Source organism: Adiantum capillus-veneris, chromosome 9 (genome assembly GCF_014529385.1).
Source record: "Adiantum capillus-veneris isolate H3 chromosome 9, ASM1452938v2, whole genome shotgun sequence".
NCBI classification, from domain to species: Eukaryota; Viridiplantae; Streptophyta; class Polypodiopsida; order Polypodiales; family Pteridaceae; genus Adiantum; species Adiantum capillus-veneris.
Genome location: NC_140939.1, coordinates 61,602,959 through 61,619,983, shown reverse-complemented (window position 1 = coordinate 61,619,983; position 17,025 = coordinate 61,602,959). Strand labels below are relative to the sequence as shown.

The window sequence follows — 17,025 nt, the reverse complement described above, 5'->3', positions numbered from 1 at the left end:
TGTACCCATTGGTTTAGATCCACAACGATTGTATTGGTTTGGTCTCATGGCCTTTTAAAGAAGGTTAATATAACATTTCATTTCATTTTCTCCCTCTTCCTGCTATCCCTGCACCACTACTGCAAAAAGGGACATTGAAGATGCTCTTTAGTGACTAATGTACTACTTTCTGCGACAACGCCCATTGTCGAGCATTATCAGTCGTTGACCATGATGATGACCCGTTTAGTCTGATGTTTTTAAGCTCTTCGTTTTTACATCTTTTGCTCTACTTCATTTTAATTTTGCACCCATATATTGGATTAGATCCACCCGGATTCTGTCCAATTGCTCTCATTACTCTAAATGTCTAGTCTCTACTCTCACACAATCAAACATCTCCCCCTGTGAATGTCTCTCCTCGTGTTGGCCCACTCTAGCATAAACAACGTGAGGACTCTCATAACTCTAATGAGTGGTCTCACTCACTAAATAGACAATGCAAGTGGCTTCATATCTCATAGTATATTGGACGATGCCATACTGTGATATAGCCTTATCTTGGTACCTGTATCCTGGCCTCTGCTCATATCCCTGTCCCCTTACCCCCCCCCCCCCTCCCACCCTTAATTACATTGCCAATACACCCCATCAACAACTACAATCTGGCTAGATAATAATATATCCACAAATCTAACTAAAGCACAGTGAGGAACATTAACGAATGATACAAATTTGCGATGGGTAACAACACAAATTTACGCAGCAAGTTTATTTTACTGAAGATTTTTATGGTATTCTGTCGGTACGTGGCACTATTTTAAAAACCTTTGCGATTCTTAGCAATGCTATTAGCATTTTATATTCAGTTGATTAATGCTAGCACACGTTAGTACAAAATGTTCTATGCTCATACTCCCACTGCCAGCTTGCTCGGTAACCACTTTTTGCAACTTCATCTAATTACGACTCGGCTCTATTGCATGCTCTTTCTCAGATTCCTTGTATCGATCAACATTGTCAAATATCCTGCATTCTTAATTAGGGACTTAAAATTTGTTAGACTTCTCAAATTGTGAAGACTTTCTGGGTTTTCTCATTTCGAATAGCTCATTGTTACATTTTACTAGTTGTTGTACATTAGCGTTGCTCCACACCATTACGTTTTAGTTCGTTTACCACAATTTTAAGGAAATAAATGTATCTATCTTGCTTGACCATAATCAAATGATTTTTATCATGATCTTCATTTGTTTTTGTTACATTTCTCTAACTCATCTAAGGATTCACAAAAACCTATCCATACCATAATGCGAGGACATTAGATAAGTGATCTCTTTACTTTGCAAACTCTTTTTTTTCAGCTACAGTAATCATATCCTAACCATATTTTATCTGATTTTATGATAACCCCCACCCTGTTATCAAACATTATTATTTCCTACTTGACTATACTAACTCTGTCATACAAGCTTGTGCCAAACTCCTGGCTGTGTTTACTAATACCATTCCCAAAAACAACACAACTTTCTCGACATGCATACTCATGTAGCCACTCCGGATCCTGCTGGTATGTACCTCGAATATGTCAATCCTCTTTTCTATGCATTGTATTTAAGCGTCCCTACTCAAATGCTGCGAAGATTGTATTCAAGGGAATTTTTGTTGAGATGATTTTGTTGAGATGATTTGTCAATAAGCTATGCAGCTACTCAGGCGAGCTAAGGTGCTCTGGGATAGTGAACATTGTGATGTCAACAACATAGTAACTATTTTTTTCTTTATGTCTTGCCTAGTCCATTGGTCACGCACACACAGATTCGCCGATCTAGGGAGTGTGTAGATACTCATCTTAGTGTAGATTCGCCATATTAGGCAGCACATTAATAACCTTTAGATCTATGATTTTTAAACAATATCCAATGCAGATTCGTCGATTTAGGCAGCATCAGTGTAGATTCGCCGATTTAGGCAGCACGTTTTATTGGTGTAGACTCATCGGATGAGGCAACACCGATCACAAAATCATGCTGCAGAGGCTGACCACCACTGTAACTGGCATGATTTTGTTACCCGGGTACATAATGAAAGTTATTTGGATTTGAACTTATATTGTGGAATTGGAATTGGATTGGGATTTGGTATCTGGTGATTATTATGACAGTGTTTATGTGATGAGACTTGACATTATGAGATTAATGATGAGTGTGACCAATGATATCCTGATTCATCAAGGTATGACATATACTGCTTATTCTAGTGGTATGGGACACTAGAGTAGGTAGTATGTGGATGACGGCAGGCATAAGCTAATGGTGTTTAGTTTCTAAATTTTTCTTTTATTATGTGATGTTTTTGACACAACATACTAATCACTGTTTTTGACAAGTATTGTTTGTAGATTTTCATCTTCGCAACTGAGGACAGTTGCTTTCCAACGGAGAGGTATGTTATGGAATTGACATTTTACTATTTATTGCAGCTGACAAGTGGAAAAGGCTTGACCGAGCTAGGCTATTGCAAAAGGATATTATATGTACATGTTATTATTCAAGTGCTCTTTTATGAGCTTTGGCCATTTATGACCGGTCGGCCAGTTTGTACTCACATTTGACCATTCAATAAATCTATAAAACAAATACGTGCAAGAGGAAAATGGTCACTCTTGCACGGGGGGAGATTGCACCCAGTGTCTGTGTACTTCTTCTCTCCTCTTCCCTCTTCTCTCGCCGTGCCAGCGTAGCACTCCGCTCTAGGAGGTGCGCCTGCACGTGCTCTCTCGTTCTATCACGCTCTCTTTCTCTCTCTGCTCGTGTACAACTTGGATTATGCGTTGTGTTATTCGAGGTATGCAGATTTGTTCGTTTCATGGCTTGTAGTATATTGTTTTTGCTATTTTGCAGGGCCCTTGACGCTCTCGTTTGTAGTAGTCCCAAAATGAGAGGAAAGGCTCCCAGACCAGCTGGCATAACATGAAAGTTCACCATAACCTTTACGTTAAAGACTTCGACTTCCAAATTCTTGATCATTCCCAAACATTTCATTTTGGCATGGTTTGCTAGTTGAATCCGAAACCCAGAGCTTCTGCATGTAATGAGACCCAGTCTCTCGACACATGACTGTGTGATCACACAAACTTGAGCACCTCCATCAACGTAGGCTTCTCCCATGCCCACACCTTTGTGCCAAGCGTTCACCACAAGATAGATGTCAGATAACTCTCCCACAGACAACACTCTAACTTGTCCATGCTTCGGCTGTTTTTCTGGATTCACTAATGACTTCCACTACCTTTTAAGTTTGGGCATCATATTCATCAAATGTCCAAAAGTACAATTTACTTTCCTCCCAAGCAGGTCTTCCTTTAAACTGTAAGCTATTTGGCCTTCTCCCAAAGGCAAATTTGCCACTTCAAATTGTCTACGAGACTTTCTCTTTCTTTTGGCTTTTGCATCTTCACCCTCCTTCTCCTTCCCTTTCTTTTTGCTAGGCCCTGGTGCTGCATAACCTTCCCTCTCTCTTTTGCCTATTAGCAACACATCTGCGTCTTTCTTTTCAACTCGCACAATACCCACATGACCACCAGAGGTTGAGGCTTGATTTTCCTGTCCCATACCTTGATCTACCCGTATATCCAATGCATAATCATTAGCCCTGCTAGGAATCTGCTGAGGAAGTGGAAACATATCCCCTCCCATCCTTACTGGCTTTGAACAATAAGTGCTAATACGACCAAGTTCACCACAATTATAACAAGTGGAGATGAACCTCCTTTGTGGCTCAAAACCGCCTTGTCCACGACCAGCATTCACATTAGGCTGAGCTTCACATGCTTGAGCCATTCCTCTACCATGCCCACGACCACGACCACCTCCACCACCAAGGACACTAAGTCGCAATTCTTACATCATGGTCATCATGTCTTGCATATTTCCTTGTAACTGTTCGGTACTAGCAGCCCTTTGAACAGGTTGACCTCCAGCTTCTGCTTGATTCTCCTCCTTTTGCCTGCCATTATTTTTCTCAGGGACCGCTTTCCCATATTCATTAAGTCTTTGAGCTTTCCATTCTTTCTCTCTGGCAATGGCAACTGCCTCCTCGAAGGTGGCGGACCTTTCAGCTCAACTTTGAACTCAAACTTTCTTTTAGGTTTGCCACAAAACGGTCCTTCTTTAACATGGATGGAGGGATCTTGTTTCCCAAAGCCCATGCCCATTTATCCCATAAACAGGTGAACTGCATGACAAAATCATCAACACTCTGATTAGCCCTCTGAGTGTACCCCAGAATTTCATGCCAAACTTCATCAGGTACTTCGATCGATCGGTATTGTGCCAAGAAAGCTTGCTTCAACAATTGTAGTCCAAAACCACCCCTGGATTTTTCACTTGCATCAACTCCTTGAAATTGTGTAACCAATCTTTTGCCTCATCTTGTAAACTATATTGCAGCAGCCGTAACAATATAGCTTGGTCTAGTATATTGTGCAGGAAGCAATTGACTTCCAACTTTTCAATACACGTATGTGCATTTTCATTAGGCAATCCATGAAATTGTGGGAACTCGTCTGCCATGTTTGATTGCCACAAAAACACATACATGTGACGTCGAAAACTTAAGGGATGTCGATGGATTGCTCTAGTACCTAATCCACCTCACCCTGCCCCCATTGCTTGGCTTCACAAAACCTCATGACCCTCCAAAGGCTGCAATCCAATTATACGACCGCCTCAAGTGCTATCCACAATTTGCACATACATAGGCGGTTGTCCATAAGGACCCACATCCCTTTTACATTCACTGCCTGCAGAATAGACATATTTCATAGGAATTGGAGCATAGGATCACTTGCTCCTCAATGGGGGCACGCAAATGATGTTAGCATGCAAACAAGAAGCAAAACGAGAACCTCTATAGCCTTGCACACATCACACCGTCGGAAGGAAACACTATAAAGCTGCAAAAAACACCTATGTCGAACACCTCCGTAGAGTATCCATATGCTTGATTTCAACAACAGATGAGAGAGTTATAAGCTTTTGAAGTTAGGGTATCTCTCAAAAGCTCCAAAAAAGCTAGTCTCTGATAGCAAAAAGGGTGTGCAGGGAACTGTAGCTATTAAAAAGGGAATTTTTTTGGCTCTTATCCCAAGGAATTTTCTCTCCCCTCTTAGCCAACATGGTTCTCTCTTTGGGCACCTTTTAATTGGTCCAATTTTGGTCTTTTTTTGGGTGAATGAGCTGTCGGTGACCATTTGACCAAGGAATGGGGTGGGGGCAAGTGTCCGGGACCAAAACAATGGCCAGGCACCTGTCTACGCAGTGGGAATTGAAAATGGGCACCCTTTCCTCCCCCAAAGTCCACGAGCCCTCATGGTCTAGGCAAGTGAGCTCCATTTGCTCCTTTGATACAACCTTAGGGGGTACCCACTCCCCCCCTTATACCCTCCAATTTCCACTTTCTCCCCCCCATGTGGGATTAGTCCATTGCCACTTGGCACCATCCTCCAAGCTTCCCAACTTCCCCAAAAATTCCCAGCTTCTCCCAAAGCATGAGAGGACTTCTCAGACAATTTTCCCCTAGGCATACCTTGCTGCTCCGGTCATTGAATGACGCACTGTAACACACGGTTCGAAGCCCATCACCTCGGCTATCTCTAAAAATATAAAACTTCAGCATTTCTAATCTTAGACCCCCAAGTTGGCCTAGTTGCCCTTCTCGCATGCACCCGCAATCACCTTCTAAGTTCAGACCGCCCGCTTCGGATGCTCATAACTCATGATGGTACAAGTCCGATTCATAAGCTATAAAGCATGGCTGAAAATACTTATTAAAAACCATATTTGGAGTCTCAAACAACCCAAAACATCAGAACTCGGGCTTGGCAAAATCACACCTTTGTACATGAATTTTTACAAGGCCACTTCCAAAACTTGCAGGGCTATGTACATATATATATATGAGGCTAGTGGGCAAGCGTTTTGGCATGACTTAGTGACTTCATGCTTATCCAAAAAGTGCCTCACAACGTCTTGTCCCTTGATAGCTCCATTGGCTTTCAATGCATCTCCCATCTTGTGAGCTTGTATGCCTAGCTTGGAGGTCAATTCCGTGGCTATGAAGTTGTGAGTTGAACTAGGGTCAAACAAAATAAAGGCATCATGATCTTGCATCTTTCCCCAAGCATAGAAAAGGAGAAATCCTTGGTTATGAGCATCCTCTTTTGGAGCTTCAACCATAGAGGCTCTAGGCGGCTCATTGCACACATTTCTTTGGGGGTAGGCACATAGGCCTCTCCTTGCTCCCCGCACTTGAAGCACTTCGGGAGAAATTCGATTCTTGCCTTTGTAGACTCCTTTCTCCTTAGCTTTATTGTTGTTGATAGAGTTGCCTTGGGAAGAATTTTGTTGATAGAGTTGCCTTGGGAAGAATTTTGAGCATTGTTCTTTCCCTTTGCTTCATTTTGATCTTTGTTTTCCATGGGCTTGGCATTCCTTTTAGCCCCTTATTGGAAATTGATGTGCAAATCAACCATAGTGTGGTGGATTATTCCATGATACAACCAGGTCATTGGGAGTTGACATACTCGGCCATTTCTTCGGGTACTCCCACACATAATTGTTGCTTTTGCTTGACAAAGTCTACTTTTTGAAAGACAGTAGCCTTGAGATGTAAATCCCAAAATTTGTCCACATATTTGTGGATAGACTCATGGGAAAGAAGCTTTAAACTCCGCCATTCGGTAAGCACTTTGTCCTTTGCATCGCTTTTACAAGGAACTTCTTCATGATGGAAACTCGTAGATTTTGCCATATCTTTGGGGCTTCGCCATTGCCACAAAGGCTAGCCCACCATTGACGAGAATATTTTTGGAAGTGCATAGCTACATTGTTGAAGATGATAAAACAGGAAAACAGAAGGAAGACAGCAACTCAGAGTAGGAAGAAGATGGAGAAGGAGAAGACACGGAGCTTGCGTACGAGATCTCTGTAGTCTATCTCTCTGTATTAGAATAATAGTGTATTTAAACTCAGAGCTACAAAGCTTATATGAAACCCTAAGAGATAAGGTGTCCTTTCACACCAGATGTCCAGGGGGAAAAACCCAGTGGGAGAAAAGTGCCCCTGGTGAAGCGCGTATACACACTAACACTACTACATGTCTACAAATCCCCCCTGTAGTGATAGTGTGAATCCGTACAGGGTAGCAGATCATCATGTGTATGAGAGTAAGCCCAAAGCTTTTCGGAAAGCTTCAAACTTTTCTCGTGATAACGCCTTCGTAAATAGATCTGCAATGTTATCATGTGTAGGACAGTAAGTTAGTGTGATCTCCCCTGCATGTAGCCTTTCCCTGACATAGTGGTAGTGAACCTCTATGTGCTTTGTTCTTGCATGAAATACTGGATTCCTTGCAACTGCCATAGCACTCTGACTGTCAGTGAAAATGGTAGTGGGTGCCTGTTGACACTCACAAAGATCTGCCAATAACCTGCGTATCCATACACAATCAACTATTGCCGTGAAAGCTGCCCTGTACTCAGCTTCACAAGTTGATGTAGCCACTGTGGGTTGCTTCTTGCTTAGCCAAGATATACATGCATTTCCCAAGAAAAAACAATTGCCACTTGTGGAATGTCGTGTGTCAAAATCACCAGCCCAATCTGAATCGTTGTAACCAAGAAGCTACATAGAACTGTGCTTTCCATACATATCCCCCCTTGGAAAGAACATGGCAAGATTAGGGGTACCTGAAAGGTAACGAAGTATGCGCTTCACAGCCTGCCAATGATGCATACCTAGGCTGTGCATAAATCTGCTTGCTTGTGAAACCCCAAATTGAATGTCTGGACGAGTGTTGCCTGCCAAATATATCAAGCAACCAACGGCTGCTGCATAAGTATGTACATCAAAAGGTTCTCCAGCATCATGCATGCTCAACTTTGATCCAGTTTCTACGGGTGTAGAGATTGGCTTACAATTTTGCATACCAAACTTGTCCAAAATTTTATGCAAATATTTTGCCTGCAACATGTATATGCCATCCTCTGATTGCACAAACTGAATACCCAAGTAATAATGTAGCAAACCAAGATCAGACATCTCAAAGGTTTTTCTCAAAGCATCTTTAAACGCTTCAATTTCATTTGCATTATTGCCTGTAAGAAGCATATCATCCACATAAAGTGTTAGCGTAATGAGAACTCCATCTCTCTTTTTGACATACAAAGTACTTTCTGTTGGACTATTCTGAAATCCCTAGCCAATCAAATAAGTATGTATCTTCTCATACCATGCTCTTGGAGCCTGTTTGAGACCATACAAAGCTTTACGCAATCTATATACCTTTTGCTCTTGACCTTTTACAACAAAACCACTTGGTTGAATTACATAAACTTCTTCTTGCAAATCACCATTCAAAAAAGCAGTTTTGATATCCAACTGATGCACTTTCCAACCATGATGAGCAGCAATTACAACTAGTGATCTAACTGTGGACGCACGAGAAGTAGGAGCAAAGGTTTCATCATAATCTATGCCTTTTTGTTGCGCATAGCCTTTTGCCACAAGCCTTGCTTTGTACCTGTCAACAATACCATCTTGTTTCCTTTTTACCTTAAAAACCCACTTTGTACCAATAGGCTTTTTACCTGTAGTCAAGTCCACTAGATCCCATGTATGATTCTTATGAATAGAATCAATTTCTTGCTGCATAGCATCTTTCCACTGAACACACTCTAAAGCTTGTTCAAATGAATCAGGCTCATCTGCATCACAAAGAGTGCTAAAGCAAGCCAAATCTACTTGCTCTCTGCCAAAAGTAGTACCAGCACGTGTTTTTCGTGGCAACGGTGCATCCAACTTGCTATCCTGCAAAGTTTTCTGAACCCATTTAGGCAAGGTTCTTTCTTCCCTGAGAACTTCTTGCTCTTCACGCACAATTTCCTCTACATCATGAGGTGTCACATGCTGATCAAAAGATTGATCAAGATTATCAACCTGTTGTGATTCTTGATTCTCCACAAAAGAAGGAAGCAAACCTTCAAATACATCATGTGTCTGCATATGCAGTACATCAAAAGCAACCATAGGTTGAGCAGTAGTTTCTGCAAAAATTACATCACGACTTTCAAAAATCTTGTTTGTAGCAGGATTGTAAAGTCTATAACCTTTACTTCCACTATTGTACCCTACAAATATACATTTGATTGCCTTATCATCAAGCTTCCCACGTAACTGCTTAGGGATGTGAGCATAAGCAAGACAACCAAAAACACGAAGATAACTAACTGAAGGTTTTCTGTCATACCAAGCTTCATATGGAGTAGTGGTCTTCAAGGCACGAGTAGGACACCTGTTCAAAACATGTGTTGCACAAGCAACTGCCTCCATCCATAGCTTATGAGGCAAACTCTTAGCCTTGAGCATACATCTAGCCGTCTCCATTAAAGACCTGTTCTTCCTTTCTGCAACACCATTCTGTTGTGGTGTGTATGGCATAGTGCATTGGTGTTTAATGTCTTTCTTTCCCAAAAAATCCTTAAATGCATCCGACATGTATTCACCTCCTCGATCAGTACGAAGAGTCTGTACTTTGCAACCTGTTTCATTTTCAACCATGGTGACATAATGTTGAAAAACTGCAAACACATCTGACTTTGCTTTGAGTGGATACACCCAACAAAACCTGGAAAAGTCATCAATGAAGGTCACAAAATAAAGGCTGTTTCCTATAGATGGCGTCCTCATAGGACCACATACATCACTGTGTACAAGCTGCAACTTTCGTGTCGCTCTAACTGAACCATCCTGCGAAAATGCAAATCTGTGCATCTTTCCAAGAACGCAACCTTCACATACATGTCTTGGTGGCATCTCCAATAAAGACAAATCATGCACCATATTATGACGTTGTAAAGTCATCAAACTGCCATAACTAACATGCCCAAATCTAGCATGCCACAACTTAGCATCCTGCATGGCCTGAGTCTTTGTTTCTGCAATACATACCTGAATCTGCTTTTCATAACGATCTAGCACAAATAGTCCATTTTCGAGCGTACCTGTAGTGATAAGAGAATAACCATTCTCTCAATCTCGTACAACACATCTGTCATCCTCAAAAATGACCCGAAGACCATTTTTTGCAAGAGAGGATACAGACAACAAATTCTTCTTGATCCCTGGAACATATAAGACATCTGGCAAGCATAAATCTGAACCATCTGAAATGGTAATCAAAATCTTACCAACGCCTTTGATTGGATAAGAAGCATTATTTGCACATGTCACCTTCTTTCCTGCTGGAGCTGCATCCAATGAACAAAACAAATCCTTCCTTGAAGTAATATGCCTAGATGCACCACTATCAAAGTACCAAATCATTTGTGTCTTGTCAACACTGTAAGCAAAAAAATCTGAACATACTACGAAAGCATAAGAATCCTGCACAAAGTTTGCAGACTCTTCTTTAGCTGTAGAAGAATCACAAGAAGCTGAAACAACCAAACTTGACTCTTTCTTCTTTTCTTTAGCAATTCGCTTTTTACACTCACTAATGTAGTGACCAGGTTTCTTGCAGTAGTGACATTTACCTTTCTTCTTGGACTTGTCGGAATCACCTTTAGACTTCTCTAAAGATTGTCCTGCACTAGACTTGGAGTAATGAGCATTCTCTTTACCCTTGTTTTTGTTATGTACAACAAGAGCATGATCCATACCATCCACCTGTAAAGACTTGTTCTTACGTGATTGATCCTCCTGCAATAGCAAAGCCACTAACTCTTCAAAATGAAGAGGCTCGGGATTAGCTCGCAAAGACAGAGTCAAAGAAGTCTGAAAAGTCAAATAAGATGGTGGTAGTGAATTGAGTGTTTTGGAAACCAAGTCCTTCTCTGGAATCACTTCATCAATGCTAAGCAATTGCTTTTTAAGATCCTTGATTTTTGTAAGATGCTCGACAATATCGTCACCTTCGTCCATCTGTATTTTGTCAAGTTGTTTCTTCAAAAACTCTATTCTGGCAGCGTTTCTTCCTCCAAACATAGCTTGCAGAGTGTTCCAAGCATCCTCAGAAGTTCTGCAAGATCTGATATGTGGTGTGATTATCCTCTTTATGGTTAAGGCAATCACAGCCATAGCCTGTGCATCTTTAGTATCCCATCTCTTTTGCTCTGGAGTGACTTGTGAGGGTCCTGCACCAACAACTGCACCACGACCAGGCGTGGCAGGTGCAATGCTACCGGGACGAACTTCATCTCCAGATACATAATCCCACAATCCTTTACCAACCAAAACAGTTTTGGCCATAAAAGACCAAAGAGAATAGTTGGTACCATCCAATTTGTCTTCGGATGTAAACGCACCAAAAATCTCTTTCTCCGTAGATTGAGCCATACTGTGGATGCACACAAGAGAGCAAAAGAACCTCCAAGAGATTCACAAATCTCCTCTCCAATGCAAGCAAAACTCTACACAAAATCTCAGCACAAAGCTAAGACAAGCTGCTTCCCAAAAAGAATTGTTTACCTGAAGAAAATCTGTCAAAAAGCACACCCTCTTGATCTTAACGCCTCCGAAAAGTAACTTCTGCTACGCTACTTAGAACAAAATTCTGAGGGCTCGAACGGCTTAGAAAGGGGGGTAAAACCCCAGGTCGCCTGTATAGAATACTCCCGGAACGTCGAGGATGCTCCCACGAGCAAATTTTCCGAAAACTGCCTATAACCAACAACTTATCAATTTCTTGCTTGATCTGTTGTGAAAATTTTGGATTCATTTTGTGTCTTTGTTGCACATTCGGAGTTGCATCCTCTTCGAGGTTGATACGGTGCTGATGCAGATCAAAATCAAATTCTTTGACCTCAGAATAGTCCCATGCACAAACATCTTTGTATTCCATCAATAACTGGAACAAGTCATGCAAAAATTGTCCATCCAGCATGAATACTTACCTTGACTATCTTTGGATCCTCCTCAATTTCCAGATTGAGCTCCTTTAACTTATCTTGCTTAACCTTGTTTGATCCTCCAAACCTTTTGTTATATATCTTCTCAGCCATATCCCTTGCCTCCTCTGCCAAAGTAATGGTTTGAGCATACAATGGTCTCTCTTTAAAAGGAATGTTCCTCCTACCCAACACATGTATAATTGCAAAATTGTTTACCTTTTTTCAGAACAACCTCATTCACACCTCAGTCCTGCTTAACTTTAGCAAGTCTTAACCAAGGTCTTCCAAATAACATCTCATAAGAAGCATCTCCTTGCTCCATTTTCAAAACCTCAAAGTTCACCATAAAGTTCATACCTGCAATTTGAATGGACTACTACCTCAAAATCCGTGAAGGTTGGACCCTTCTCTGTTTTGCCATCTTAACGTGAAAAGATGTTTGGTCTAATTTTCCCAAATTCATTTTTTGATAGACTAACTCAACTAATATATTAATTCTAGATCCACCATCAAGCAACACTTCTTCAAATAAACTACCCTGAAAACTGTTGGATCAATCTTATACATTGATGTCTCCGGTATTTGGTTCATCTGAACTTTACCTAGCAATCTATTTAACAACCTCTCCTTGAATGGTGGTACAATACATAGCATTTGATCTAAGGACAACTGCAATGTAGAGTTAATCAACACTTCAAACCAATCCTTTTGACCTCCTTTGGTTTGAGGCTCGACTTCCACATGCTCTTTCTGCTTACCCATGTGATTGTTTGCATTAATCTCATCAAAAATCTAATTTCTTTGTTCATGCTTGACTTGTTTTTGTACGTGATCCTTGGTTTCTTTTTTCTCTTTCCAATCAATTGGTCATATACCTTTAGAACTAATAACAACCATCACATCAACATCCTGATTTTCATGACATTGTCTGCAATCACATGCCCACTCATCACAGTGTTCCATGATAAGCTACTTCTGATTTGGATCATGAACTTGAACCGGTTCTTGTTGCTGAATCATATCAACCACATTTGCGTGAGCTTGTGGCTAATTTTGTTGATGTTGTTGAGGCCTTCTCTATTGGTCATCCTGATTATGGGGTACCACTGGCATTCCCCTTTCCTCTTGATGCTTGACCCATAATACACAACTCAGACCAACCCAATGATTTGGTGCACCACAATACACACAGGGCATCACTCGTGGTGGTCTTCTTTGGTTATTATCGTGATTCCTCCAAGGTGGTCTTGGAGGTCAGGGTAGTCTTTGGAATGATGGTCTCCCTCTGAATGGATCCACATGATTGGCTTCCCCATCGGGTCTTCCCCTCCCTGCATTGGGAGTTGGGCTACTTCTATTATTAAGGTTATACAAGCACTGAGCAATTCCCTTTCACATAAGTGACAAAATTGTTTCCTTTTTGGTGCTACTACAGAATACCCAATACTCTTTAATTGACTGACCAAGTCATCTCCATTAGGCTTTTTATCCTTCTTCTTTTTGCCCTTAGTCTTCTTCTTCTTCTTCCCCTTATCTTCTTCATCCTCATTGACTGATGATACTTATGAGTCGCTTTCTGGCTCAAAGTCAAAGTCTAATTCCGATCCCTCCTCTGTGCCCTTACTTCTATTTTTGGTCTTGGTCATGCCAAGCCTTTTTTCAACTATGGCTGCAACAATAACTAGATTATTCATTTCACTAGCAATGCCAATGCTTGCCACATCATTCTTCAAACCTTTCCTTAAACCCTTCGAGAAGTATCTTGCTAACATTTCATATGTGGGTCTTGCATTGCCCTACAATCTATCAACCAAAAATCTCAATTTCTGAACGTAATCTTCCACTAACATATTCCCATGCTTCATGTCCCTGGTTTTCTTCAAGACACTTGTTGAGGTCTTCTCTTTTTTGAATCTTTGTAAAAATGCTACTCTCAGTGCAACATATGTTGCAAATGTGCAATACCATACTTGCTAAACCAACTCATGGTTGGCCCTTCCAATGTTGTTGTAGATTGTTGCTTCTAAATATCATCATGATACAAAACCTGATATCCACTTAATTTCCACTTGGTCTCAAATTGAGTCACATGACAAATCAACATCTTCTTTATACCTTCCTATTTTTGCCTTGACTTAGGGTTTGGAGGTTGTTGAGCCATTGGGATAGACTGAACAACCTCCAAATCCTAGGTCTTTGCCTGGTAGATACCTGTAGTGGGTCAAAGAGGAGTCTTTTTCTACTTCTTGCAGATCTTGCTATCAAGAGTAATGCTCCTACCAATTGCCTCACATGACTTCTCTCCACTCGTGCTCTTGAACCCTCCCCTCCTAGGTTCAACGATTGCACTTTCGGGACAAGTTCTTCCCTTGCTTCATTTATGGCTTGTTCATAATTGAAAGGATCATATTTCCTGCCTGTGCTTGAGCCCTAGTGTAATAAACTATGGACACTCTTCATGGATGCTCTGACATTCATCATCTCTCAACAAACACAACCAACACAGGCAATAGTGTTGACACTACAAACTCAACAAGCACAACAAGAACTACATGCACAACATGATTGCCAAATGTGTTGGGCTTCATCAACACATGAGAAACTAACTCAGAAACACCATTGCTCACAAGAATCAACTCAAGACACACTTCAGGCATGGCAAATACACACACACTACTTCAGATTGAGCAGAGTACTACACAAAGATAGGTCATACATAACAGAAAACATAGCATGAGTTTGATTCATAAAGAGTGTACATCCATCTCAAAACACGACTACATGACTCACAATAATGGCACTAGTGTTTTTTTTTTGGCTAAAAATCACAAATTTGGCTATATTTAGATTTTTCAAAATAAATTTTGGCTATATCTTGTGCAAAAAACTGACACTATATTCGCCAAATATGTCAACAAGGCTAAGGTTTTGGGTGGGAACGATCGCCAAATATAAATAGGGATGGAGACATTGGGGAGATTGGAGATGGGCTGTAAAATTGGAGACATTGGGGAGATTGGAGATCTCTCTTTCATAAACACACACCTTCTCTCTCTCTCTCTCTCTCTCTCTCTCTCTCTCTCTCTCTCTCTCTCTCTCTCTCTCTGTGCCCCCTAACAAAGTAGAATAATTGTAAAATTATTATACATGCCATGTTAATAAGTATAGCTAAAAACTATGTTTCCTTATTAAATTTACAAATTGACAAATTTGCTTGCAAAAGTGATAATTTTCGACCAAATTGAGTAATCGTTCACCAAAATGATAAGTTCAAATGTGTATGGACCATTGCTCGCCAAACCTTTGAGCAAAAATTCAAGGGGGGTGTCCAAAAAAAACACACTAGTCTGTAATGCCCCACAAGGTACAATCTAACTCCTTGAAGTACCATGCCAAAGTAGTTGTAACTACCCCAAAAGAAGTTCTTGGCATAAATATCCAACTGAGCTACATACGACTTAGCACTTTTAACTTAGCAAATCTGATTAAGCATATAATATCCAGTCACGCATATTGCGTATACCACCTGCTATTTTTGGACATTTTTGCATGCATCAAACTTTCTAGATGAGATGAGTGCTCGACCACTTTAAACTAGGTCCATCGACATTTTCAAAGCATATTAAGGATCTTTTACATCAAAAAAGCACTTACAGCGTTGCATCCAGGGACATAACTCCCTGTTAAGGTATGTACATGGAAATAACCGTTCCCACACATAGCACACTACGTACATGATGGCAATTGTTCCCATTGATCCGAATGGCATAGAAAGTGAGTTTTTAAGACATTTTCACATTATATGCGTGCCACAACACGACAACAAAGCCTCCAACTGACAACCTTATTGTAACTTCTCTTGCTCTTGTCAATGTCTTTCTCAAAGGCAAAGGACATCAAGATGCTAATTTGATCAGACATACCTTACAACTAAAACAAGCAAAATCATGCCAGAGGACTGACTTGAGCCAAAACAAACATTTGAAAGTTACCCTCCCTCTACTAGTCTAGTAACTCCTCCTTAGTTGGGAGCCCCGATCATCCGCTATTTGTTGCCAATTTGTTTCCCCCCCAAAAAGGAAAAAGCCGTTGCTTCTCTGTTGCCGAAAATACACGGCTTTTAAAGTCATATTAGAGGAGACAAAATCATAAAATACAGATTTGAAAACACTCATTCTCCCTTGACATTTCACTTTACACAAAGACATTCATGCAAGCTACGAGTGTGGTACACAGAGGTGTAATAAATGATGGCAAAAACCTAGCTTTAAAAAAATCCACTTCCTAGTAGCTCAGCTAAGAGCCCCTTTTTTGCAGAAATGCAATCCATGAGGTAAGCGTGCATTTCTCTGATGTGGATAATGATTTGGAATACATGCCCAATGGAAATTGTGACCAGCTAATCCATGGAAACAATCCAACTCTTGATCAGGTAAGCACTACAAGTGCCATGGTCTTAGGCAAAGATGCACCACAACAAGCCCTTGGGCAATAGATCAAGGAAAAAACAACCTTGTGAGGGCAGATCCTAGACACTATCAAAAGCTCATTGCACATACATGCATAATATTCATACTTCAACCTCATGTGCAGACCAAACAAATGTGATAGCCAACTACTCCTCTAATTAACCAAGCATCTCCCCAGGTCTTCCAAACTGATCGAGGTTTTTTTCTCACACAAGCCTAGCAAGAGTTATACTAGCGTCAACATTTGCTTATATTGAGAAACATTGCCTTTTGAACCCAAGTCCCCAATTTTGACCAAGCTCGCTTGAGCAGACAACATTTCTCATAAAAGAAGACACAACAATTTGCCAAAACCTGCATCATACTCCCATGAAGCGAGAAATAACTCTTACACATCGTCCAACCGAACCCAATAAATGTTATAACACATGTGATCCCAAAATAGCGATAAGAATAGTTGGCACATTAATGGCATGCTCATGCAACAAATTTGAAATTTAAGACTACACACGCCCATTTCCCAAAACATGTGACCAAAAACCAAGTCAAGACCATAATTACACTTGTTGTAAATGACCTCGTTTGCCTTCCTTTTAGATACTTGCAAAAATCTCCATAGAAAATAGT

General features: G+C 40.8%; 1 protein-coding gene across 1 annotated transcript in view; it reads left to right on the top strand.

Moving 5' to 3' along the window:
• LOC147450562 (uncharacterized) overlaps nucleotides 1-16,424 on the top strand; it is a 39,539-nt gene extending 23,115 nt beyond the window's left edge. The window contains exon 2 of the mRNA XM_086520481.1: nucleotides 16,247-16,424. Within this exon, the coding sequence (XP_086376607.1) occupies nucleotides 16,247-16,424 (178 nt within the window). The remainder of the gene's footprint in view (nucleotides 1-16,246) is intronic.
• The last annotated feature ends 601 nt before the right edge of the window (nucleotides 16,425-17,025 follow it).